This window comes from Saccopteryx bilineata, chromosome 3 (assembly GCF_036850765.1).
Source record: "Saccopteryx bilineata isolate mSacBil1 chromosome 3, mSacBil1_pri_phased_curated, whole genome shotgun sequence".
Taxonomy (NCBI): domain Eukaryota; kingdom Metazoa; phylum Chordata; class Mammalia; order Chiroptera; family Emballonuridae; genus Saccopteryx; species Saccopteryx bilineata.
The window spans coordinates 26149407-26177177 of record NC_089492.1 but is presented as its reverse complement, the minus strand read 5'-3'; the positions used below and the strand labels follow the sequence as shown (position 1 = coordinate 26177177).

The 27771-nt window shown below is 36.2% G+C and overlaps 1 protein-coding gene across 1 annotated transcript in view; it reads left to right on the top strand.

The window, feature by feature from the left end:
- Window positions 1–27771, top strand: part of PKHD1L1 (PKHD1 like 1) — a 167735-nt gene that overhangs the window by 4889 nt on the left and 135075 nt on the right. Inside the window, exons 3-12 of the mRNA XM_066265808.1 lie at window positions 6610–6754; window positions 7676–7784; window positions 11170–11227; window positions 12521–12614; window positions 16848–16901; window positions 17438–17511; window positions 18414–18456; window positions 21658–21728; window positions 22945–23055; window positions 26883–26972. Coding sequence (XP_066121905.1) covers window positions 6610–6754; window positions 7676–7784; window positions 11170–11227; window positions 12521–12614; window positions 16848–16901; window positions 17438–17511; window positions 18414–18456; window positions 21658–21728; window positions 22945–23055; window positions 26883–26972 — 849 coding nt within the window. The remainder of the gene's footprint in view (window positions 1–6609; window positions 6755–7675; window positions 7785–11169; window positions 11228–12520; window positions 12615–16847; window positions 16902–17437; window positions 17512–18413; window positions 18457–21657; window positions 21729–22944; window positions 23056–26882; window positions 26973–27771) is intronic.

Here is a 27771-nt window from a genome sequence, read left to right as displayed (position 1 = left end):
CAAAAATTTGCTACTACATCATTTGCTGTAAAGGCTGTGCTTCAGGAGCCAAAGATACATAATTTTACAATTTTCATGCTCAAGTAAAAGTGTTTGTGCAATGGTATGATCATAGAAATACTTTTATGTCCTTCTAAGTTGACAGATTTGAGAGGTTGCATTATTTTGAAAAGTTCTGGAGTGTTTCTAATTATTAGTTTTATTACTTTATATTCATACCTTGTATTTCTCAATTGTCTTCCTTGATACTTACCATGTTTCCCTTTATTTAAAAATATCAGTGAGTTGGAAGGAGTAATATTTTACTTTTGGGTCTTTTTTTCTATATATTTTCCTGTTGTAGTGTCTGGCATATAATTTTTGTTAATGTGAAGTGTTCATTTACCCACTTTTTATTTTATGGAAACCATATGGATGCTGGTCCGGTTTGACTGGCTTTCAGTTCCATCTTTGCCACTTCCCACTATGTGACCAGAGGCAAGTTACTGCTTTAAGCCTCAGCTTCCTCACCAGTAAAATGGAACAGTCATTCCTACCTGTTGTGACTACTGTGAAAATTGAAATGGATAATAAATCTAAGGTACCTATATATAGTATATTCTCTATAATTTAGAGCTACTTTACTGTGATTATCTTTTTTTTATTATTCAGTGAGAGGAGTGGAAGCAGAGAGACAGCCTCCTGCATGCACCCCAACTGGGATCCACTTGGCAAGCCAACTTGGGGGTGATGCTCTGCCCCTCTGGGGCATTGCTCCATTGCTCAGCAACTGAGCTCTTCTTAGCACCTGAGGGGGAGACCATGGAATCATTCTCAGTGCCTGGAGCCAACTTGCTCCAATCAAGCCATGGCTGAAGGAAGGAAAGAGAGAGAAGTGAGAGGGGTAGGCGTGGAAAAACAGATGGGCGCTTCTCCTGTGTGCCTTGACTGGGAATCGAACCCAGGACATCCACAGACTAGGCTAAACTCTACCACTGAGCCAACTGTCCAGGGCCTTGTAATGATTCTTTTGCATTTATTTTATGGCTTTAGTTACATTTATTAGGATTTCTTCCATCACACTGCACCTTTCCTTCTTATCATTTTTGATGTTATAATTTTTAAGTAGGTTTATATACTCTCAACCCTGCTGTTTTTAAGTAAAGAAACCAAAACACTCTTAATTGTACATGGCAACTAACATTTTCCATGAAGGCATCACAGGCTGCTATCAGTAGGTCCAGGTTTTCGTGCCTGGCAAGTCTTGTCTCTAGTTTTTCTGCAAAAGAAAAATAAATTTATCAACGTTAGGAGTTTCTATTTGAAGCCTCAACCTTTTCTGTTTCCAGAGTACACCCAACCCTTCCTGTAATCTTAGCACCTTGGAGTACTTCCAGAGGTATCTTCTAAATCCCAATTACTTATTAGAATTTTAAATGAAAATTCTTTTAAAAGGTGATTCCTTTGTGTTGTTTTTAATTCTTTGGAATTAGCTAAAAATTAGACATATTTTTATGCTTGTTTTTTAGCAGAATATATAATGAAAATATTTACAAATATTAGTAATTTGGTTTCTATTTTTTTCCACAGATTTTACTCCTAGGCAATGTATATACAAGGTGGGGCAAAAGTTAGGTTTACAGGTTTTTGTATGAAAAATAATACAATAATTAATAAATAATAATACAAGAATAAACTCTGTTTTGTATGCACACAACTATAAACCTTCTTTTGTCCCCACTCTGTGTATGTGTGAATATATATACATATATGTATGTGTGTGTATATATATATATATAATTATATATTAGTAGAGAAAGAAAGAGAATATAAAAACTTCTAACTAAAAGTTAATATAAGATCATCTTCTGTTAGTATTATTTTTTAGAGTTGTATTTGTCTTAGGAGAGCTGAAGAACACTTCTATATTACCATATCACTGATGTGACATGCACCTAATAAGAAAATAACACATACATCACATCCTGAGCCACATCACAATGAAAACTTTCCATTCTCTAGTTAGTTGCCAGCAACCCTTCTGTTTTTTGCAAACTCAACGTGAACTCTAAAGATAAGCAGAAGTTGGCAGAAGGAATGAGGAGGTTTATAAGTAGCTTCCTTTTCTGTGTTTTCACGAGTCATCTCGCAATTCCATTTTTTGCATTAACTGCCTTTCTAGATGCAAAACGGTGAATTCAGTGCAAATATCTTTTCACACGTTAGGTTGGTGCTTATATTTGTATCTTAGTCTATGCTGGATGAGTTGTGTTCTGTTAATGTATAAGCAGAGAGGAAGAAAATGATGTTTATTAAAATCCCTAGCTTTTGTTGAGTTTCTGCTTATATTTTCTACATATAAAGTGTAGAAGAGGAGCTAAAATCATAGCGTCTGGAGGAACTTACATTAGGTTACAAATAATAGCTTTGCAATGTACATATTTAATATTATTTTTTTCTGAATATCACATATGTAACCTGGTTGGCATCTACAACCTGGTTTTGAATCCTTATTAGTATTCAAATAGGTTTTGAACCCTTATTAGTTCTCTTTCTAAAAGGGATATTAATACTGAACCTAAAACTCAGGATTTTTGTGACTAAGAATAAGAACAGATATCAATTGAGCTCTTAATATAATGAAATACTTAATATATATATATTTTCTAACATTAGTAAATAAGTACATAAGATTTAAAGAATTAAATCTATATTTCTGGGCTTACCTTCTTTTTTTACACTGATTTTAAGTTTATTATTGTACTGGGGGAACAATATAGTCTGTAGGTAATGAAGTTCTGAAATTTAAATAGTTCATAAGTTCATATTAATTACATGGATGCAAATCTTTTGGTGTAAAAGAAAATTTTCATAATTTCAAGAGTACCATTAGTCATTAATTAAGTTATAAGGGTATTTTAATGTTAAGTACTTGTGATATTCAGAGAAAAATAGTATTTAAAAATGCACCTATTTTTACAACTCACAATTTAGGAATTTTAGATCCTGAAGTAATCTGAGCAAAAACTATTTAATAATTTAACTTTATACCCAAAAAATATTATGACCTAGGCAACTTCATAAATTTACACAACATAGTTGAATGGTATTAAGTACCTTTTAAAAATTTTTACTAGAAGTATATTTAACTGCAAGATTTAATTAATAGAATGTTATTCAATTAATTTTTTCATAGGCTTCATTTCTTTGGTTTATTTCAAAATTGAATGCTGTTTCAACAATATAAAGTACTTTAATGTGGCATAAAATTACTTAATCCATTTTTACTTCCAAATCTACTTTCAAATTTTCATATATTTATAGTTAGATTATAATTTCTGCTCTGTGGTTTTCACATCATCCATTTCTCTGTTTCTCTTGGATCACACCCATCAAGATGCAAAACAGACTATTTTACCCACCTGGGAAAAGCAAAATCATCAACCTTCTTCTTCCTCTACCCACCCCTCCAGCTACCACCTGACTTCTCTGTTCCCTTTACAGTAAATCTCTCCACAAAGGTTACCACAATTTGTTTGCCTCACTTTTTGTCTCCCATGTTCTCTTGAACCCATGCTAGACAGTCATTTATCCATCACTTACTGATACCGCATCTTCTCTCCTGCCCCAACTCCATTTTCACTCCTGCAACTAGTCTATACTCTCAGAACAGCAGCTAGTGAGTCTGGGGAAGTGTAAAATCAAGTCTCTCCTGTGTTTCAAAGTCACCAGTGGTTCTCCATCCAAAACTAATCCCAGTGCTCCTATTTCTGGTCTCATCTCTGGTCTCATCTCCTCACTCATACTTCTTCCACCTTACTTGCTAATTCTTGAATTCACAAATGTGCTTCCATCACAAGGCCTTGGAACAACTTGTTTCCTCTATCTAAAAAGCACTTGCAATGGGTATTTTTATGACTTTCTCCTTCTGAAAGGCTTCCTTACCATCTGTGTTGCATGTTTCCTATATTCCAGGAGCAGGATTGGAAGATCACAAACAAGATAGTCTTAGAAAGAGACACATGAATGGACTCATGGTAGTGAGCATGCAAATCTATATGTCTCAAGTTAATTCCCACAATAAGACATTCCCACAAGAAAGCATTCCCATAGGGGAAAGAGTACAACGAGATTGACTGGATGACTCATCCAGGAGCTTCTCTCCTCGGCTACCTCACTGTTTGTGAAATGGGCTCAGGAACAGAGGGGTCATAGGGTGATGGCTGTGCATGGACCAATATTTTCCAGAATTCCTTTCACCAAGGGTAAGGTACCTGCTGCTGTTGCTGAACACCTGACCTGCCAGTAGCAGAGACTGACATTGAGCTCTCAAGAGAGACCGTTCTTCATGAAGTTCACCTAGCCACTTAGTGACAAGTCATCTGTATCACTCCCCTTCTCTCATGGAAAGAGCAGAGATTCATTATCTCTGGAACTGACACCTGCTCCAGACATGGGTTTTGACTTCTCTTTCCATAGTACCTTTGTCAGCTCCAGCTCCATCTTCTGAGAGCCTAGAGAGCCTGATTTACTGCCATGAGATTCCACAAATAGTCCTCTGGACAGGGAACCCATTCTATAGTGAAAAGGTTATGATAACAGGCACAAGATTCTGAAGCCTGGGTCACCCCGAAACAGATGGCTTAGTAGAATGATGTAATGGCCTATGAAAGAAATGGCTAAGATTCCAGCTTAGGAACAACATCCTGTGGGAGGATGGGATGTTTTCCTCCATCATGTGTCACATGTAGTGAGCCAGTGGCTGATGCATGCTGTTGTTTCCTGATAGAGAGAGTGCGCGGAGCTGGAAATAATGGGCCACCTCCCATAGTTACCATTCCCAGTCACCCAGATATTAAACCTGTGCTTTCTGTCCTCACAATTTTAGGTTCTGCTGAATTTGGGGTCTGAGTTTCCAGTTAGAGAATGCTTCTGCCAAGGGTCCCAATTAGGTTCCACAGAACTGAAACAACCACTACTACCCGATCAGTTTGAGTTCATCAAACATAATTAGTAGACAACTAGAGATAATCAATTCTGATGATCATGCACAGGTAGCATTGCTTTACCTAATGCAGATAAGGAGGAGTATGTCTGGAATTCATGATGTTCATGGAGGCATTTCTTGTCTTGCTTGTCCAGTGACAAGTGTGAACAGGCAGTTATGGCAACTGCAAGCTAACAAGGGCAAAGCAAGTAAGGGTTCAGGCCTTTAGGAGGAAGGTTATTGTCACACCATTAGCTGACGTTCTGGCTAAAGGTAAAGGAAATCTAGAGTGGGTGATGGAGAGGGGACGTGTGAATGTTCATGTTAGCCTCAGAACTAGTTGCATTAGTGTGGCCTGTAGCTTGTCACACTAACCTTCTTGTATCAAATCCTTAGCAGAGCTGTGCTGGTCTCCATCTTAGAGAAGTGGTAATGGATGGTCCTAAAAATATGTAGAGTGTTAGAATTCCTGTATGGTGCAAGGGATGGACTATAGCAGGTGACTTTCATGCTCAGCCTCTCAGCCTCTTATTCTCACCTCTAATTCTAGCCACAGCTGTGGCAAATAGTCCTCCTTGAACTTTGACTCAATATATACTTTCATATTCTTGTCTCGAGTTCTCACAGCATGGCTCTGTCGACTGTCCCAGGCTTCCTCTAAAAGAGGGGCTTGGAACATGGATTTCATATGCATATATGTTGCCTGAAAGTGCAGGAAAAGGATTTCCAGTGGGAACCCTCAACCAATGGTGACAGGATTTGATGACTAAATGCTTCTTGCTGTCAATTTTTTTTATTCTAAGAGGCAGTCTCTGTTTTCCTTAGAAGTTTCCATTAAGATTGAGCCCCAGGCCTGACCTGTGGTGGCGCAGTGGATAAAGCGTCGACCTGGAAATGCTGAGGTCGCCGGTTCAAAACCCTGGGCTTGCCTGGTCAAGGCACCTATGGGAGTTGATGCTTCCAGCTCCTCCCCCCTTCTCTCTCTCTGTCTCTCTCTCCTCTCTCTCCCTCTCTGTCTCTCTCCTCTCTAAAAATAAATAAATAAAGTAAAAAAAAAAAAAAAAAAAAAAGATTGAGCCCCAGTTGTCCTCAATGATGTCCAGCTTTTCTTTCTTCAGGGTTTACTCTCCCTTGTCCCTAAGAGATTATCACCCAAATAAACTTCTTGCAAGTCCCCACCTCAGGCTTTGCTTTATAGGAACTCATGGTAAAATAGTGTTCCCCTCAGGTGATTTTTCTATCCCTTTTAGCATGCTTTTTTTCATATATCCCCTCCATATATAGTATATAGAATCTGGTGGTGTATATATGGACATATATACATAGAGATATTTATATATTTGTCTATTTGCTCCACCCCTCCCTATCCTACCACTGAAATATAAGCTGTTTGATTCCCTGCATTTAACAGCACCTGACAAATAATCAGTTCTCAATAAGTACTTTTATGAATTAAATTAATTAAAGTCTAATTTTTCTGCTTCTAAAAAGGATTATAGCCATAGGGATAAATATTGAAATAAGCTAACTGCTTACTTCAGTACTATTTCTTATTATTTATTGAATGATTCAATACTGAATGACAATGGTTAGAGCTCTAAAAACAAACCATTAATAATAATTGAATGTTTTTACTTTTCCAGGTTTTGCTCAAGCAAACCAGTTTAACTATGGAGTTGATGATGCTGAGTTGGGAAACAGTGTGCAATTAGTGTCTTCTTTTCAATCAATTTCTTGTGATGTAGAAAGAGATGCAAGTCATTCAACTCAAATTACATGTTATACTAGGTATGTTCTATAGTATCTATAATAACATAATTTTTATCATATCAGAATTACAGTTATACATATTAGCATTATAATAATTTTATTGCTCTGGCTGTTATAGTGGTTTTCTGATTATCAGCTGTTTTGATTTCATAATGTTTAGACTATATCTTTATTACTTTCAATTGTAATGTTCTTTCCACATATTGGCATGATAAAATATATTCTAACTTCTTTCCCAGGTTATTAGAGCTATTATCATTATTGATTTCTTTTAGAAGATAAATGGCTACTATTAAATTGTAATAATGCTCCTCAAAATATCAAAATTATGCTTTCCTGTTGTATTTGATTAATTTTGTTCAATATCTTGACATAGTCATTAAGATTAAAGATGATCATTTAATATAGTGAAATTTCAAGTTTCTTTACTGTTAGCCCAAATTAATGCTTGTTATTAGAAACTTAGGGAAAAAATTAATCATTTTAAATTGCAACTTTCAATATTGTAACATGTAGCATAAATTCCAGGGAATTTTATCTACTTTAGGCTTGTTGGCTGTTTTTTTGCAACAAAATCTTACTTATGGAGAAGCTTGATTAAAACTTTTTTAAAACAAAACAAAGCAAAGTGATATGTTATGTTACTATATTAAATGATTATTATTACTTTTGTTGTTATTGCATTTATTTTTCTTTTCAATAGCATCAGTGCACTTAGAATAAGCATTTACCTGAGATCGTGATTTAGAATTGACAATGCAGAATTCAGGATGAAATCATCTTTTCATAATGTAAAGTAGAAGTTAACTATCCATCACTTAGAATTTTAGGCACCTTTTTCAAAAATATCATGTAGTCTGGGGCAGTATTTTTCATGAATACTATGCATTCAATAAAAGAATTATTGCATTCCTTACGTGTTCTTCCTTTGCCTTCCAGACCAATGCCAGAAGACTCCTACACTGTTAGAGTCAGTGTGGATGGGGTTCCTATTACAGAAAATAATACCTGCAAAGGTCACATCCACAGCCGACCATGCAGCTTCTACGTATGTGGGAGCTCGTTTTTACATTAGGATAATTGATCTTACGCTTTCCTTCATGCAGAACTGGGTTTTTATTTTTTAATTTTACAGATTGTTGTCTATGTATATCCACACTTAAAAACATGTCAGCAGTTAGCTAAGGATAATTTTACCCAATTTTAATTATATTCCATAGTAATCGAATCTTTTATTATTTCTGATTTGTTTTCCCTTCTTTAAATTAATTTTTATTAGTGGGTTAAATTTTTATACTTCCAAATTATTTCCTTGTTCACAGCATTTCTTCTGTTTCTCCATTTCTGTTCTTAGTTTGATTCTTCTTTTTCCTATTTTCATTGGAGTCACCTTCATTTTGAATAGAAACATAATGATTTTTTCTTTTCCCAATATACATTCCTTTTCTTTTACCATTTTAAAGTGTGAAAGAATGAGTCTGAAGTCATTCTTAGCCTCACATTTTAAAACTTACCTCTTTTTCTGGTAGTCTAAAAATTTGTCTTTTTACTTTTAAGTAGAAATCTTGGCATTCTTTAGGTTGCCGCTAATGAGAATGGAAGGATAGATGGGATTTATTGAGAATTGACTCTAGTGTATTTTGTTTGTACCATTTTGTAACTGTGCATACCTTTCTGCATCACAGCCTCCTGCCTCCAAACAATTTTATTTCTTAAAAATGTTGTCATTGTTTCTGTTTTCTGTGTCATCCTTGTGTTTATGCGGATGGACTCTTCTTGATCTACTTCTAGTCTCTGTTTTCTTCTACATTACAGTAGTACCCTCCCCCATTATCCACACGGGATCAGTTCCAAGACCCCCTGTGGATGCCTGAAACTGCAGATAATACTGATCCCTGATCAGCTTCTTCAACTCAGCAAGAAATGCAGCAGCTTCTTCATCAGCACATGCAGTAATTTGTATAAATATATACTTTCAGCCCAAATTGACCCTGGATCTGTATAACCATCCCATACTAGCAGTGAATAGCTTGATGTCACTCGATTCAGGGAACCCTTTGCTGAAATCTTCCTGTAATTTTAAAACATTTTCTTACTAAATTGCAAATCACCTTTACACTAAAGGAAGCACTTCATAGCTTTTCTTTGGCATATCAAAATTTCCAGCTTTTCTATGGTGCTTTGCAGCCATTTTTAAGTAAAATAAGCATTATTTGAACACAAGCACTGGATACCATCACAGTCGATCTGGTAACCAAGATAGCCAAGTGACTGATGGGCAGGGAGTGTCTATAGTGTGGAGACCCTGTACAAAGGGATGATCTATGTCATGTGTTAAGCAGGATGGAGTGGGATTCATGAGAGTTCATCACAATATTTAGAACAGCATGCCATTAAAAACTTATATGAATTGTTTATTTCTGATATTGCCCATGTAGTGTTTTTGGTCCCTGGTTAACTGTGGGTTACTGAAACTGCAGATGTGGAGGGACTACTATATCTGTTTTTATTATTATTATTATTATTATTATTATTATTATTATTATTAGTGATGGGGGATAGACTGGGTCAGACAGACAGGAAGGGAGAGATGAGAAGCATCAATTTTTTGTTGCAGCTCCTTAGTTGTTCATTGATTGCTTTCTCATATGTGCCTTGACGGGGGGGGGGGGGGGGGGCTCCAGCAGAGCCAGTGACACCTTGCCCAAGCCAGCGACCTTGAGATTCAAGCCAGTGACCTTTGGGCTCAAGCCAACGACCATGGGGTCATGTCTATGATCCCCTGCTCAAGCCAGCAACTCTGTGCTCAGGCTGGTAAGCCCGAGCTCAAGCCGGTGAACTTGGGGTTTCAAACCTGGGTCCTCAGCATCCCAGCTCAACACTCTATCCTTGCACCACTGCCTGGTCAGGCTACTATATTTGTTTTTAAGTGTAGCATTTGATTTATATGCATCTCAGTTACTGAGGATTTTTAATTTTTCCCATCAGCTCTGCTCTTTACCTATTCCATATTAATTTTGTTTTTCACATTGTAGTATATTTCCCTTTGGCAGTAATAATTTCTCATTTTACCTTTGGAAAATAAGTTGGAATAGATTTACTGGGATAATAATAGCCAATAATTAATATGTAATTGTATGCCAAGGGCAATCTAAGTATGTTATATATTAGCTCTTGACTCACAATAATCCTGTGACTGTATACTATTATTATTATCACCATTTTATGGACAATAAAACTGAGAAATCACATTACCTACCTAAGGTCATGCAGCTGACTTTAGGTACAGAAGGTGGTAGAGCTCAAATTTGAATTCAGACAAATTTAAATTCATACTTCGAAACTGGACTCTCAACCATCATTCCCTCCTGTACTTGAATATCTCTAACAGGTATGTGATAGTTTCTTATTTGCTGCTGTAAAAATTTACCCAAACTTTGAGACTTACAACAACACATTTTTATTACCTTTCCGTTTTGTGGGTTAGAAGTCTGTGGGTCTCAATGGACTAGAATCAAGGTGTCAGGAGATCTGCGTCCCTTCCAGAGGCTCTAGGGGAGAATCTGTTTCCTTGCCTTTTCCGTGTTCTGAGCTGAGGTTGCCCACATTCCTTGACTTGTGGCCCCTTCCTCTGCTTTCACAGCCACCAATGGCGGTTGAGTCCATATCACACTGCATCACTCTAACCTTGCGTCCACTGTCACATCTCCTTCTCTAATTCTTGGTATTTTCTCTTCCTCTTCCATTGATCCAGACCCTTGTGATTACATTGAGCACAGCCAGATAATCCAAAATAATCTCCCTATTCTAATAGGAGCAACCTTAATTCCATCTGTAGCCATCTGCCATGTAACCTAGCATATTCACGGTTTCCAGAGATTAGGGGCAGATATCTCTAGGGTCCATTATTCTATCACGGTGGCCTCCCGGGAATTCTGCTCTCTTCCAGTTCCCATTTGCTATTACAATTCACAAGTGTACCTGCACTGCTCTAAGAAATATCTAAAACTTACTTTAATGGGCTTTCCCCAAGTTTTGCTTTCATGTTTTGAAATATAAATTATGATTTTTCTTCTTGGACTTAATCCAAAGCAGACCTTCTTTAATTTAAATCTGCCAAATTCATAAGAGTTTTTGCCAGAAAGCCTTATTAGTGTGTATTGACTCATTCTGATAACAAAAAAGATGCTTGGATTTTAAAATTCCAAGCTAGAAACATTTTGAAATGAGGGAAATTTTTTTAAGGGATAAAGCAAAGCTCTTGAGTAATTAGAATAATAGTCTAAACTTTATTTCTTAGATGTAAAAAGGAATATTTTGACAGTCATTTTATGGATATTGTTTAAATATAAATAATGTAAAACACAGAGATATACCGTAAAACTAAGAACAAAATACAGGTGAGGCTGCTTATCGACTGTATTATTTTACAGGCAAAAAGTTTCAGAACTCCAACAATAAGGAGCATCACACCTTTATCAGGGACCCCAGGTCTGTTATATGACAGCTGAAATATCTTTTTGGCTTGTGGTAATTAATTTACTTTTTCATATATAAAATTATTATAATAGCTGAACATTTATAAATAGCATTTTTCCAATTATACAAGAACTCCTAATATTTTTTATAAAAAGATTTTCAATGGCTGCATCTAAATCTACTGTCATGTACAGTATTTAACTTTCTTACTATTGGGGACTTAACCGGCTTCCAGTGTTCAGTATAATAACCATAATTATACCAGTTTATAATTCCAACAGGAATGTGTGAGAAGACCTTTTTATGTTACCTTGACAATTCTATGTATAATTTTTTCCAAGTATTTACATAAAAATGTAATTTTTAAAAACACTTTTTATTTCTTTGACTTTTATAATTAACTTTATTTTAAATTTGCCTGACCTGTGGTGATGCAGTGGATAAAGCGTCGGCCTGGAATGCTGAGGTCGCCAGTTCAAAGCCCTGGGCTTGCCTGGTCAAGGCACATATGGGAGTTGATGCTTCCTGCTCCTCCCCTCTTCTCTCTCTCTCTCTTCTCTCTAAAATGAATAATGTCTTAAAAAAATTTTTTTTAATTTAAATTTACAGACCATTTGTATTTCTTCTTTTATAAATTTTATGTTTTTCTCCTTGGTTTAAATTAAGGCCAGTCAACTCTTTTATATTAATTTATGAGACTTCTTTTATATTTTAAGGATGTTAACTACTTATATGTCATGTATATGGGAAATATTTTTGAATTTATTATTTGCTTTTAAAATTGATTAACAATTTTTCTGTCATTCAGACACTGATAATTTTTATTATCAAATCTATAAATCTTAACCTATGTTATATTTTCCTTTGTTTTTATGCTATAGAACCCAAATCCCAATTATATAAATATTACATAAATTTTCACTTATTTTTCAAGAGTATTTATTTTTATACTTAATTTGTATTTTACCTAGGATTGGTTTCACATTTTAGTATAAAGTGAGCACTGCTATTTATTTTTTCCAGTTAAATAACCTATGACTCCAATAATATATATTGAATAATTCATCCTGTCAAGAAATATCTCTTTAATCTATAAATATTTATAAATACTTGCTTAATACTATATATAATCATTTATGACTTATTATATTTACTAGAACTTTCAGAACAATCCTAATTAGTAGTGGTGAATATGATATATGAGTATAAGCATGCTTGCTTTATTGGAAGACGCTCTAATGTTTTGTAATAAGTGTGTGGTCTTGTGTGTAAATAATCTTACCAGGACTTTTTGTTTGATTTTAGGTACACTAATAACAATCCAGGGCAGAATCTTCACTGATGTCTATGGAAGTAATACTGCACTAAGCTCAAATGGGAAAAATGTTAGGATTTTGAGGTAAATTCATTGGTGCGGAAACATATTTTTATAACTCATAGCCGAGATATGATATTCCAAAATAATGGGTTATATTATATTAAAAACCACTACAATGGGATTAACCAGTATTTTTTCAGCCATAGTATAGGGAGAAAAGTAGATTGTTAGGTGATGCATTGACTCGGAAGCATCATTCTTTTCTTTTTTTTTTTTTTTTTTTTTTTTTTTGTATTTTTCTGAAGCTGGAAACAGGGAGAGACAGTCAGACAGACTCCCGCATGCGCCCTACCGGGATCCACCCAGCACGCCCACCAGGGGCGACGCTCTGCCCACCAGGGGGCGATGCTCTGCCCCTCCGGGGCGTCGCTCTGCTGCGACCAGAGCCACTCTAGCGCCTGGGGCAGAGGCCAAGGAGCCATCCCCAGTGCCCGGGCTATCTTTGCTCCAATGGAGCCTCAGCTGCGGGAGGGGGAGAGAAAGACAGAGAGGAAGGAGAGGGGGTGGCAGGGGTGGAGAAGCAAATGGGCGCTTCTCCTATGTGCCCTGGCCAGGAATCGAACCCGGGCCCCCCTCACGCCAGGCTGACGCTCTACCGCTGAGCCAACCGGCCAGGGCAGCATCATTCTTTTTCTATGATGGATTTAATTAATAGAAGCTACATGAAGGCAAGTCAGAGCAATTAAGTCATAGAATTTTATTTCTAGAGGATTTTGTTACTTAATTTAATGGCCTCATTTTGCACACATTAACACCTACACACACACACACACACACACACACACACACACACACTGAACCCTGGAGGTCCAAAGCTTAGTCAGCTTCATCAAGAGATCCCAAATCTGCTACCATGTAATATGACACTTTTTCCTCTACTGCACTGCGGTATACAAGAGGGTGCTAAAACTAAAAATTATCAGTAACTTATTAACAGACTTGCGTTTGAATTCTGGTTCTTCCATTTAACAACTGTGGACCAGATTGTAATATTGACTAGCTATTTAGCATCAAAATAATTGTCCACATTTTGCACTGGAAACTAGCATTTCAGCTAGAGTTCTCGTCCCATGGCACAGGTGGGGTTATTTCAGTACTGCCTTAAAAGACTTAAAGTCTGTTCATTTCCTATACAAGGAAGTATAGAATCAGTATCATGGTTTTCAACATGTTGCATACTTAATGAATACATATATAAAATAGATAAATTAATCAATTCAGACAGCACACATACATGTACCCTTGCATATATAATTTTGTAAAGCATGCAATTTGAAAGGTTTTTACTAAATGAAAGTTGATTTATCTGGCCTTCTATGAGGTATATCTTTCTTTCTTTCTCTCTTTCTTTCTCTCTCCCTTTCTTTCTTTCTTTCTTTCTTTCTCTCTCTCCCTTTCTTTCTCTCTCTCTTTCTTTCTCTCTTTCTCTCTCTCTCTTTCTTTCTTTCTCTTTCTTTCTTTCTTTCTTTCTCTCTTTCTCTCTCTCCCTTTCTTTCTTTCTTTCTTTCTTTCTTTCTTTCTTTCCTCTTTCTCTCTCTCCCTGTCTTTCTTTCTTTCTTTCTTTCTCTCTCTCTTTCTTTCTTTCTTCTTTTTTTCTTTCTCTCTTTCTCTCCCTTTCTTCTTTCTTTCTTTCTCTCTCTCTTTCTTTCTTCTTTTTTTCTTTCTCTCTTTCTCTCCCTTTCTTCTTTCTTCCTTTCTTTCTTTCTTTCTTTCTTTCTTTCTTTCTTTCTTTCTTTCTTTCTTTCTTTCTTTCTTTCTTTCTTTCTTTCTATTCAGTTAATGGACGGCAGGCAGAGACAGACTCCTGCATGTCCCCCAACCGGGATTCACCCGGCAAGCCAGCTAGGCAGTGATGCTCTGTCCATTTGGGGCGTTGCTCCGTTGCTCAGCAAATGAACTCTTCTTAGCACTTGAAGCAAAGGCCATGGAGCCATCCTTAGTTCCCGAGGCCAACTTGCTCCAATCCAGCCATAGCAGAAGGAGGCGAAGAGAGAGAGAGAGAGAGAGAGAGAGAGAGAGAGAGAGAGAGAGAGAGAGAGAGAGAGAAGCTAGTGGGGGAGAGGTGGAGAAGCAGATGGGTACTTCTCCTGTGTATGATGACCAGGAATTGAACCTGGGACATCCACACACCAGGCTGACACTCTACCACTGAGCCAACTGGCCAGGATATAACTTTCAATTAAATAACATTTGCATAAATCTGTAATCTGGAAATGTTCATATTGCTTTGTTATATATAAAAAAAGAACTAAATAGAGAAATAAATATTTAACATTTTCTCTAGAGAGTTTAGCATAAAGATTTTGTTTGCTACCATATAACAGTGTTATGGTTTATACTCTGATTCTTAAATGGAGTTTTCTAAGTCATCCTTTCATATAATACTGCCAAGAAATAGAAAGTTTAAGTTTCAAAACAAGTTTCCTTTTCCCCTCACTGAACTGGAGTTACTTCTGTTTAATATAACAAAATAGATGGAAATTATGTCATAAAGTCACAGAATTGCAGTCAGCAGGGGTCTCAGGTCCAGCTACCCAGCCCTTCCACTTTGGAAACCCCGAAATACTATATATAAATATAGAAAGAATTTTACACACTTATTAATGGGAGGAGAGAAGACCTTAGACCTGCATTGATGTTGTTTCTACCACGTTAATTGTGACGGTAGGGCCCCTGAGACATTTCCTCGTGCCTGAGTTACATTAGCATGGAGCAGTGGCCCATGTACTACTGGGCCGGAAGTCACGACACCCTAGGGCTTAAGCTGCTTCTGCTACTCAGAAGTCTTGTCCATTCAGCCAAATCTCCAAATTTAGACCAAGTACAAATTATAGACATGCAAGACGCTAAAATGACCTAGTGACTACCAAGGAAATACTGCTAAAAGATCAGATGAGAAAAATATAAAAATATGTGTATTTAAGGCCAAATAGTGTATAGACAGAGAAACCCAGACCACTGTGGGAATTACTGGGTGTGATTAAGAGTCAACAGGGAGCTAGCTGACTCTCTAGGTTTGAGTTCCTTCTCTGCCCCCTGCTGGCCACAGGCTTGGGCAAGCTACTTACCTCACCTTTCTCAGTGACTTCTCTTATCAAGTGGAAGGATAATAGTTACCAATTTATAAAAGGTTGCAAGGATTAAACACAGTAAGTGCCTATGACTGTTAACTGCTGAAATTATTATTTAGGTACAATGAGGCAGGAGATGAGAAGAATATGAATTCATAAATTATAATGGGTACAATAATTCAGGTTTCTTTCTTTGTAAACTTAATGTAATGACCAAATGAAAGGATTTGTAAGTAAAAGTTCAAAATGCTCTGCAAACAGAAGCCCTTATATTTTAACTTCAGGTTTGTGTCTGGCCTTATTTTGAGCCTGGGATTTGCTGTTACAGAAGCTGAGTGGTTCAGTATGAGGATGCAAAAAATACAATACTAGTCCGTAACCTGCAGGCCTCCAAGCACATCAGGTGACCTTAAAGCAAGAGGCCAACCTAATCAGCTGCGGAAATGCAAAGACAGATGTTCTCTATCCCACCTTCTCCTGCCCCTTTACAGCACTTTATTCCCATTTCAACCTCACTAATGCTGTTAGACATTCTTTTCATTCTAATTACTCTGTGGGGCCTCTGTTATGGACCTTGTTCAATTCCTACAGTATGAAACTTAGGTACTACACAATTATGTTTTGCATTTGAATTAGTTAAAATTCACAAGCAAGAGTCCCCATTATTTGTTTCTACATTTTGTATTTTCATAGTACTTGTCACTTAATAACACTGTATGATCATGATCAGTTAGAATGTCAGTCCCCCAGTTAGAATGTCAGTTCCACAAGGGCAGGGATCATTTTTTTAACTGATGTGTTCCAGTATCTAGAGCAAAGACTGCAACATAATAGGTGTTCAGTAGATGTTTTTCTTTTTTTAAATTTTTATTTATTCATTTTTTTTTTAGAGAGGAGAGGGAGAGACAGAGAGAGAGAAGGGGGGGGGGAGGAGCTGGAAGCGTCAACTCCCATATGTGCCTTGACCAGGCAAGCCCAGGGTTTTGTACCGGCGACCTCAGCATTTCCAGGTCGACGTTTTATCCACTGCGCCACCACAGGTCAGGCCAGTAGATGTTTTTCAAATGAATAAGTTATAGATAATAAGTGGTTGAGAGAAAAAATATAAGGTGGGGTTGAGTTGCTGGGAGGGGAGCAATTTATTAAATATAACTTGTTCTTTTCTAATATAATATTTATATAGAGTGTATATTGGAGGAATGCCCTGTGAGCTTCTCATGCCACAATCTGATAATTTGTAAGTAATTCAAATAATTTTCTTTAGAAAAATAAGTAGTAGCTATAAACACTCTAAGTTTAAACAGTAATGTCTAACAATACTGCATAGATGAATGCTTTACAAAACAGTTTAATTTATAATATTTTATAGTAAATTAGCAAGATGTTTATATACTTTGATGTTACTTGGTATTCCCCATTGTCTCCAGTATAGTATGATATGAACTATTATTTAGATTGTGATGGGGAAGATGTGTTGAGGAATATTTCTATAAAATAATTGTTTCACTTGGTAATATTTTAAACTTTAAGTAAGAAGAACATCAGTAGAGACAGTCAAATTAATTACAAAATATTTAATTGTTCAATGAAGTTTTAATCAACCATCTTAACCAAAGCTGAAAAATATTTTAATTTCACAGAAATTATTTTTTTAACAACAGTTTCTATCAGAACACCTATTCAGTAGATCATAAAATACTTTTAAGGGAAACACAATATTTTAAAATTTTAGTGTCAATGTAAGCTTTGAAATTAACATATACATTTTATTAGGTATGGTTTAAAACTAGATCATCCAAGTGGAGACATGGGTTCTATGATGTGTAAGACGACTGGAACTTACGTAGGTAAATGTCGCTCCTCATTCTTCATCTCTCAGAAATGGCTATTTCCTTGTTCTGTGTTCTCCCGAAATGCTGTCCCTTTATTAGATACTAGCATTTCCTCTTTTCTCTGATTTTTTTTAATGTAAGTATGCATTACCTTTTCCCTAAGTTTTTCATTTAAGGTAAGCTTCTTCAAATTTCTTGTTTTCTTCTTCTTTTGTCATGCAGAAGTTTCCATGAGAGATTTAGCTAGTTCATTCTGTTTTTTCCCCTTGCTTTATGTACTCCATACATATAAACCTTTTAGTCCTTGAATGATTCTCACTCCCTTCTGTCTCAGGGCCTTTGCAAGCTTCCCATCTTAAGAATTTCAGATCAAATGTCCTTTAAAAAAAGGGGGAAAAAAAGCCTTCCCTGATCCCCTGCCTTTTATTCTCAAAGTTCACTCTCCTTTTCCTTGATAGCTTTGTCACCATTTGTAATTGCCTGATTTTGTAATTGCTCTTGACTGGCTGTGTCCTCCCCTAGACAAGATGCTTGAGCATTTAGGAGAAGAGCAAACTGTGTGCTCACCCTGAAACTCAACCCTGGCAGATTGTCTGATCCAACTAAATAACAATTGAATGGATGGAAGAAATTCGGGGTCAAATGATGACATATATGTTCTTCCACTATTCTTCATTTATTATATTTTGTCAGTCTTTTTCTAATTTTAACCCAGAACATCTTATTTTGTATAAATATTAAAATAGTAGGTGCTTCTTTAAGACAGTTCAGTTGTCATCCTCTTTGAGGATTAATAGGTGGTTGTATAATTAGTTTTAATTTTCAATTTTTTTACTTTTAAATCAGCTTTATAATATATAGTTATTGTTCTCCTGTGATTGGGAATTTAATTGATTGTGTATTTCAATTAATTCCAGGTCATCACAATGTCAGCTTCATCTTGGATAGTGATTATGGGAGGTAGGTCATTCTGTAAATAATAATTTTCATAATTGATTCGACTGGGTAAATAAAATAAAAGAGTATATTTACTTTGTGCTGTAGATCCAGAGATTAAAAAAATTAATCACTTTCTTCCCACAAATGAACATTTAAGGAGTCTGTAACTCCCTTTCACTCATAATTCTCTACCCTGGCAGAATCACCCAGATCCTGGTACATTTGCCAGTGTGTGGAGACATTTGTTGATTTTCCCAATGAATGAGGCATGTTAATGACCTTTCATGGGTAAGACCAGAATATGCCAAACCTAAACGAATTGTTCTACTACAAGTGTCATAGTGTATTCCATTGAGAAAATGAGCCAGTTAGCAAAAGTTCAGACAAATCAGATTATTTATCTATCAAATATTAATCTAGCTGTAGTAGATCAATAACAGGATAGGTCTGTTGATTTCTCTGTTGTCTCTGATGAAAAACTCAATGATTAGAAGTTTGAAGGCCCTGGCAAGTTGGCTCAGTGGTAGAGCGTCAACCTGGCATATGGATGTCCTGGGTTCAATTCCTGGTCAGGGTACACAAGGGAAGTAACCATCTGCTTCTCCAGCCTTCCTCCTCCCCCTTCTCTCTCTCTCTCTCTCTCCCTCTCTCTCTCTCTTTCCCTCCCTCAGTCATGGCTCAGTAGGAGAGCAAGTTGGCCCCAAGTGCGAGGGTTGCTCCATGGCCTCACCTCAAACACTAAAATAGCTCAGTTGCTGAGCAACAGAGCAATGCCCCAGATAGGCAGAGGATTGCCCCATTAGGGGGCTTGCTGGGTGGAGCCCTGTCAAGGTATATGCAGGAGTCTGTCTCTCTACCTCCCCACTTCTCACTTAAGAAAAATTAGAAAAAAAAGTTTGAAAAGAATGGCAACATTACAACCAAAGGAGGTTTTATACCTGCTTCATGCTCACACATTGAAACAGAAGAATGATATTTGTTCACGTCATGTACAGAACTGCAGCTGAGTTGGTCAGACCAAATTTATTTTCATAGTATTTAAAGACTATCTAGTTCTAGACATCTAGAGGCAATAGGTTTGTAACACAGTGGTGCCTGGGCTTGCTAATTTGTTATAGACCAGTATGGATTGGACCAAACCATGAAAACTGTTATAATTCAAGGACAAACCAAAGTGGATGATATGTAAATGGTACTACAATCTACCTTTGTGATTTACAAAGGGCAAATGACTTAGAGTCCCATGAGCTAACTGTCATTTTCTGCAAGGACATGACATAGTTACATAAGCTTGATAAGATAGGACAGTAGAATTTCATTGAAAATATTAGAAAAATATGTTAGAAACAATAATTATTGAGTTTTAAATTATTTCTTGATCTATACATGGTTCTTTTATGCTTTCCATGTCATCTTTTTTAGGTGACAAAAAATGAATTCTTAGTTCTGAGTCTATATGAAAGGTATTAATTGCCAAATCCATCATATGTCACTCAGAGAAATAATTATCCAGAAGTAAAAAGTTTAAGTGATCAAGATTGAATGTGGTTGATAAGAATATATGTCAATATGCTGCATTAACATGCCCATAAAATTTCAGTTAAAAAAGCCAGCAAATTTTTACATAATATAGGGAAATACTACATAAAATTATTGATTCTGGGATCATATAATTTTTTAAAGCAAATTGCTATCTTTCTGTATTGTCTCAGAATTGATGAAATTGTGTTTCTATATAAAACAGTAATTTAAGATAACTGTTAAAAATATGACATTTACTATGTAAAAGTCTATTTTTAAGATTATATGTCATTTTTAAAATGTTAAACAATTTTATAAATTACAAAATACATATTTTACAAGTTTTCAGGGGCCTTTCTGAATTATCAGGTGAGCCAATTAAAGACCATTGTATCCCCCATTCTGTATTTCTTTTAATAGCCAACCTTCTTTCCTCTATTACTCAAGTTCAGACAACAGCTGTTCCAAACTGATAAGGTTCAGATGAGGCTGTCTTAATTGAGAAATGCCTAGTCATTATCAATAAATTAGTGAAAATCATCTCAGTGTCATACCAAATAAATTACATTTCAATTTTATATCAGGAGGCAATTTTCTCACCAATTTAAGAAGCAGAGTTAATTTTTCTGATGAAGAATCTGACCACAGGCAATATTGTTGGAAATAGCATCATTGTAGGTCTTTAGGAAATCAACTGAAAAAGGCTTAAACCATAAAAATATAAAGTCCAGTTTGGCTTTCTTAAAGAACTAATTTAGCATAAAATACTTTCGGGGATTCTTTAGTTTTTAAATGCACATTATAATGCCTCTGTTAGATTTAAAAGGAAGTTAACTGTTGGTCTCAAGCACAAGATTTGAGATTTGTGTTATCCTTTTAGATTCTAATTCATTGTGAGAGTCTGAACATTAGAAATTTATAAGTTTTCTAATTATGAATTTTATTGAGGTAATTAGGGAACAACATTTAATTTTGGGGATCAGATTCTCTCTCTTCCCAAGCCTCCTGGTTTACCTCTGGTGGATTTGTTTGCTTGCCCTCATCCATTTGTACTCTCATGCAAATGCCGGGGGACAGAAGAAGACAGGGTTCTGGACTCAAACTACCTGGGTTCAAATTCCATTTCTGCCCCTTTCTTTATGACCTAGTGTAAGATAAATACATTCTCTGAGTTTTACTTATCTTGTGGGGCTGTTGTAAGTATTAAATGGAACAATATTAAAATATTTTTAAAAATCTTAACTGCTTAAAAATGTTAGCATGAAACCTGACCAGTTTGACAAGTATTCAGTAATGTTAGTTATTGTGACACTAAATGGGTTATAGGAGGACAGAGAGCAGGAAGGGGGGATCAGCAGAAGAGGCTAGCCTTTATAAAATGTAATGCTCCTTTCTTATGATAATATAAATTCTTGTTTATTGGGTTATAGTTATGTATAGTAAAATGTGCTTATTTTAGGCATGCAGTTCTGTAAGCCCTGACAAATGTATATTTGTGCAGTATTTGTATGTTTCTATAGTTGTGTAACCAAAAACTAAATGAAGATACAGAATATAACCTTCCCCAAATGCTCTGTCCATCTCCTTTGCAAATTATAGCATGATATATATTATTAAAATATAAATAAATAAATAATAATAACATTTTCTTGAAATGAACTATATAATTAAAGTAAGAGTTTTTGAACTTTTTTTAAACAGGAGTTTCCCAGAAAAAATGACATATTTTGTTTCTTCTCTGAATAAAATCACAATGTTTCAAACATATGCAGGTATGGACCTTTCACTGTGTGTGTGTGTGTGTGTGTGTGTGTGTGTGTGTGTATGTGTATAGAAGAAGAAAGAGATGCATATACTTTATTTTATTAAATCAGAGACAATAATGTCTTCGGGATACTATATTATTTTATGTACTTCTAAAAAGGATAAACGCCTAAGATGGGGAGTCTAATAGGAAGCCCTATGATTAAACTAGGACACTGAAGACTACATTCTTTGTTTAAGGTTGACTGGAAAATAATCCCATCACATTAAAAGAGACAGAAAGGAAACTTGCAATCTCAACTTTGGCTGCTAGTTTAAGAAGAAAAAAAAATGTCTGCTGTCAATTTAAACCACGAGCCAGTACTCTCTCAGATATATGCTCTCAATGTAATCCAGAAGAATTCTCAAGCAGATTATGATATGTTTTAATTCACAGAGGTCTCAGGGTGGTAGTACTCCTAAGAGAGTGTCAGAAACACACAAGTCTTCTTGAAAGAATTATTCTACATTTCCGGTTAGGAATGATGGAGTTGACATATTCAAATTTCATGGATATATAATGTGAAAAAAAAATGTGTCAAATATGATATACTTGTACTTTTTCTGGATATTTATTTATTGTGAAACTCATGTAAAACTACATAGAACTTTGGTAGAACTAATAAGAATAAAGAATCTACCATATGTTATGCATTGGGTTCTTTTACCAACATAGCTACCACTTTTATATATAAATATAAATACCACAAGAATTCCACAAGAATTGGAATACCACAAGAATTCCAAACAGAGTTAATGTATTACTATATAAAAAAAAGGTAAATATAATATGATGGCCCATACATATAAAGATTCACTCTTCAAGAGCACAGGGAAGAAGAGGCTGTTTTTCTGTCAGCCTCTATTTTCCTTTGGAACCAAACATCTATGTTCGGCCCTGGTTCCCTTACTCCTTGGATCCTCCCATTACCAGTGTCTCACCTAGCAGCAGTCTCCACTAAAGCCTAGTCCCCAGGAAATGTAGGGTTCGATGAAACCCATGCTTATTGTCCTCGCAGGATTGCATCGGAGACAAAATAATGAAACACCTCAGTTATTTATTTGGTAATGCAAAACCTACACTGTACTAGGTGCTGGGCTAGGTAATTTAGAAAAGCTTTAAAAAGCAAGCATTTGAGTTTATATGTAATATTTATGACCTGTGTTTTCTCTCCCCCTCCCCAGAAGTCACTACGATTTCACCTTCACGAGGAAGCATTCAAGGTGGCACCATGCTGACAATAACTGGACGGTTTTTTGATCAGACAGATTTCCCAGTCAGAGTTCTAGTTGGAGGTATTTCTCATCATTTTTTAATTTTTTGTTTTTTCTTCTTTTTTTAAATTTGTGTTTATATAGATTCAAGTGTCCCACTGAATATATCTCCCCCCACCGCCTTATTTTCCCTCGGCCCCCCCACGTACTCTCTCCCCAATGCCTCCCCCCCTTCCCTCCAGGATTTGCTGTCCTGTTCTCTATAATGCTGTGTTTTGTATATATAATTTCATTAATTTCTTTCCCTTCTCTGATCCCATCTTCTCTGACTGCTTTCCCTCTGGTCCCTTTGATCCCGCCTCTGCCTCTGTTCCATTGCTCAGTTCACATTGTTCATTGGATTCCTCAAATGAGTGAGGTCATATGTTATTTTTCTTTCTTTGCCTGGCTTATTTTACTTAGCATAATAGTTTTCAGAGCCATTCATGTTGTCGTGAAAGGTAAGATTTCCTTCTTTTTCACGGCCGCGTAGTATTCCATTGTGTATATGTACCACTGCTTTTTATTTTATTTTATTTTTTATTTTTTTGCTTTGTGATAGACTCATTTCTTTTTTTTTAATTTATTTATTAAATTTAATGCAGTGACATTGATAAATCAGGGTACATATGTTGAGAGAAAACATCTCTAGATTATTTTGACATTTGATTGTGCTGTATTCCCCTCCCCCAAAGTTAAATTGTCTTCTGTCACCTTCTATCTGGTTTTCTTTGTGCCCCTCCCCTCCCCCAACCCCTCTCTCCTTCTTCACCCCATCCCCCCTCCCCCACCCCCCACCCCTGTTGCCATCACATTCTTGTTCATGTCTCTGAGTCTCATTTTTATGTCCCTTCTATGTATGGATTCATATAGTTCTTAGTTTTTTTTCTGATTTACTTATTTCACTCCGTATAATGTTATCAAGGTCCATCCATGTTATTGTAAATGATCCGATGTCATCATTTCTTATGGCTGAGTAGTATTCCATAGTATATATGTACCAAAGCTTTTTAATGCACTCGTCCTCTGACGGACACTTGGGCTGTTTCCAGACCTTCACTATTGTGAACAATGCTGCCACAAACATGGGGGTGCATTTCTCCTTTTGGAGCCATCCTATGGTGTCCTTGGGGTATATTCCTAAAAGTGGGATAGCTGGGTCAAAAGGCAGTTTGATTTTCAGTTTTTTGAGGAATCTCCATACTGTTTTCCACAGTGGCTGCACCAGTCTGCATTCCCACCAGCAGTGCAGGAGGGTTCCCTTTTCTCCACATCCTTGCCAGCACTTATTCTGTGTTGTTTTGTTGATGAGCGCCATTCTGACTGGTGTGAGGTGATATCTCATTGTGGTTTTAATTTGCATTTCTCTAATGATTATTGATGTTGAGCATTTTTTCATATGCCTATTGGCCATCTGTGTGTACTCTTTGGAGAAGTATCTATTCATCTCTTTTACCCATTTTTGGATTGGATTGTTTGTCTTCCTGGTGTTGAGATTTACAAGTTCTTTATAAATTTTGGTTATTTACCCCTTATCAGACGTATTGTCAAATATGTTCTCCCATTGTGTAGTTTGTCTTTTTATTCTGTTCTTGTTGTCTTTAGCTGTGCAAAAGCTTTTTAGTTTGATATAGTCCCATTTGTTTATCTTGTCTTTTATTTCATTTGCTTATGGAGATAAATCAGCAAATATATTGCTCCGAGAGATGTCTGAGAGCTTACTGCCTATGTTTTCTTCTAAGATGCTTATGGTTTCACGGCCTACATTTAAGTCTTTTATCCATTTTGAGTTTATTTTTGTGAGTTGTACCACTGTTTTTTAATCCACTTGTCCACTGACAGACACTTGGGCTGTTTCCAGATCTAGGTTATTGTAAACAATGCTGCAATAAACATGGGGATGCATTTCTTCTTTTGAATCAGTGATTTGGGATTCATAGGATATATTCCTAAAAGTGGGATAGCTGGGTCAAAGGGCAATTTTTCATCGTTTTTAACATATTACTTTGTAAGAACAAATTCTGCCTTTTCTTTAACAATTGGTAAGAAGAATAATAGTCTTTTCTCAATTAATGTCTTAAATTGAAGCTGAGTATTTGCACACAGGCTTTGATTCTGGGCATTGATGCTTTTCCCACTGCACCGTTGCAGTGAAGGCCTCTTCTTGCCCTTTATGACCAGGACTTGGGCTTTGAGATGGATACCAAAAGGCATTGTGTGGTGGCATCCCAGCTGCCATTCACAAACTTCACAAACTCCTTGCCATACTTATGGATTTTTAAATGTCATTCCTGCACTGTTGTTCCTTCTCGATGGGTTGGCTAGTTATGAGTAAATTTAAAGTAATATCTGGGGATCCTCTCCTCATCCTGTTCTCAGATGCTGTGCCTTGCCTGGACATCAGTAATTATTGATGATATTGACCTTGAAAAGAGCATTAATTGGTGTGTTATGTGGTTACAAATGTACATAGGAACTGGTTCTCTGGTTATGCATCACTTTTATGTGCCCGGTTTAGATGTGTTTAGAGGTAGGGAGCTATGCAGCTCAAAAGGGAGATCATGGTGAATATAATAGTGAGGATCTTCCCACTCAGTCATAGTGACTGGCCGACCTTGGTGATCAGGAAAAGCATGTCTGCCTATGGCACTGGCACTTACTTTTCCTGATACAGCCTTCTGCTCAGATATTTTCTACTTTGAATGAATGTTCTCATAAGCCAGCCAAAATGTGATTTCAAGAAAAGAAATGAACGTGAAGTAACCTCATCTAACATTTATACACTGTCTTTCCTATCCCTATGAATCCTTGCCGGTCATTTGTATGAATACTAAAATCTAGGCCATAGATTTTAAAGGTTTAAGGATGGTATTCTGATGTTTTTATTACTACTATTAAGTGAGAGGTGGGAAAGCAGAGAGACAGACTTCTGCATGCTCCCCGACCATGATTCACCCAACAAGCCCCCTACTGGGCAATGCTCTGCCCATCTGGGGCCACTACTCAGTTGCTTGACAACCTAGCTATTTTAGCACCTGAGGTGAGGTCATGGAGCCATTCTTAGCACCCAGGGCCAACTTGCTTGAACCAATCAAGCCATGGCTATAGGAGGATAAGAGAGAGAACTGGGAATCAAACCTGGGACTTCCACACACCAGTCCAACGCTCTACCGCTGAACCAACTGGCCAGGGCCCTGATGTGTTAAATATAATTACATTTTGAGTATTAAAACCAGAGACATAAATGATTTTAAATTTATATAATGTGTTTTATGATCTGATGTTGTACAGTTGATATGCAAATATATAACATGTTAATTTTTATATTTCATTGTTGTTAATGTGTAAACCAGATTTGATATTTTGAATCCTTAATTTTTTGAAAATAATTATTTGAAAATACCATTTACAAATTATTACACCTTTTGTTTTCATTTAAACAACTTGAACCAAACCACTTTTCTTTTTTTAACCGAGAGGACTAAGATCATCTGCTTCTGTAAATTCTAAACATCATGGATTTATTCAGCAAATTCTCTTCAATAATCAAAATATAAGGCTTTCCTTTGAACTCAGAAGTGCAATCTCTTATTGTGATATAATTTTATCAAATTTTTAACTTTCTTTCTCAAAAATTGTAAAATTCTCTTACTCAGACTTCTGATCTTTTGCCAAAAAAAATGTTTTCTTGTGGAAGTATGACAATTAATGAGTGATAAGAATATATAAAGGAAATGAAGCCCCCCCACCCCCACTTTGCCTCTTGCTTGTGCAATTTTGTTTTAATTAAAAGAGTACTTCAAGCCAGACTTATGTGGTTTGTATTCTGAAGCTTCATAGTAACAACTCTGTACCTTGCTTCTCTATAGGTAAAGCCTGTGATGTTTTGAATGTCACAGAAAATAATATATATTGCAAGACATCCCCTAAACCTGCTATTCTCAGAACTGTATATCCAGGTAAGTTACCAGAAGAGAGACTGGCCATTTCTATATTTACATAAGAAGAATATTATTGATATATACCATTAGTTTTTTAGTCCATTTGGGCTGATATAACAGAATGCCATAAACTAGATAGCTAATAAACAATAAACATTTATTTCTTGTAGTTCTGGGGGCTGGGAAGTCCAAGATCATGGTATTGGAAGATTAGGAGTCTGGTGACAACTGCTTCCTCATAGATGGCGCCTTGTTGGGCCTACGGAGCTCAATGGGGTCTCTTCAATAAGGGCATTAATCCCACTCATGAGGGCTCCACCCTTGTGACCTAAGTACTCCTTAAGGCCCCACCTCTTAATACCATTTCAATGGGCATTAAGTTGCAACATATGAGTCTGCAGGGGATATAGTCAGCCTACAACAATTAGTAAAAATATTATTTGAACTTTTTAGAATTTGTCATTAGAAGGAAAATAAATATTTTCCTCATCTTTCTATTTACACTTTCTGATTTAGAAAATATTTGTATAAAAATAGCTGCATCAAGGCTGCACCAGTGGAGGTAAGCCTGACCGAAATCCCTCGGACAGCCTACTAAAAGCAGCCATCTCTGTGGATAGAGTACCATGGTACCTTTATTTCATATCAAATGATAATTACTAAATGGAGATTTAAATTACACCTTTTTCTGGTTTAAAAAAAATGGCAGAGTCTCCTCCTCACTTGTGCAGAATGATTTAGGGATGATAATGGGTATGAGAGAAATGGAACTCAAAATTTTTTCCAGACTTTCACGTTTACCCAGGGACAGTGCAGC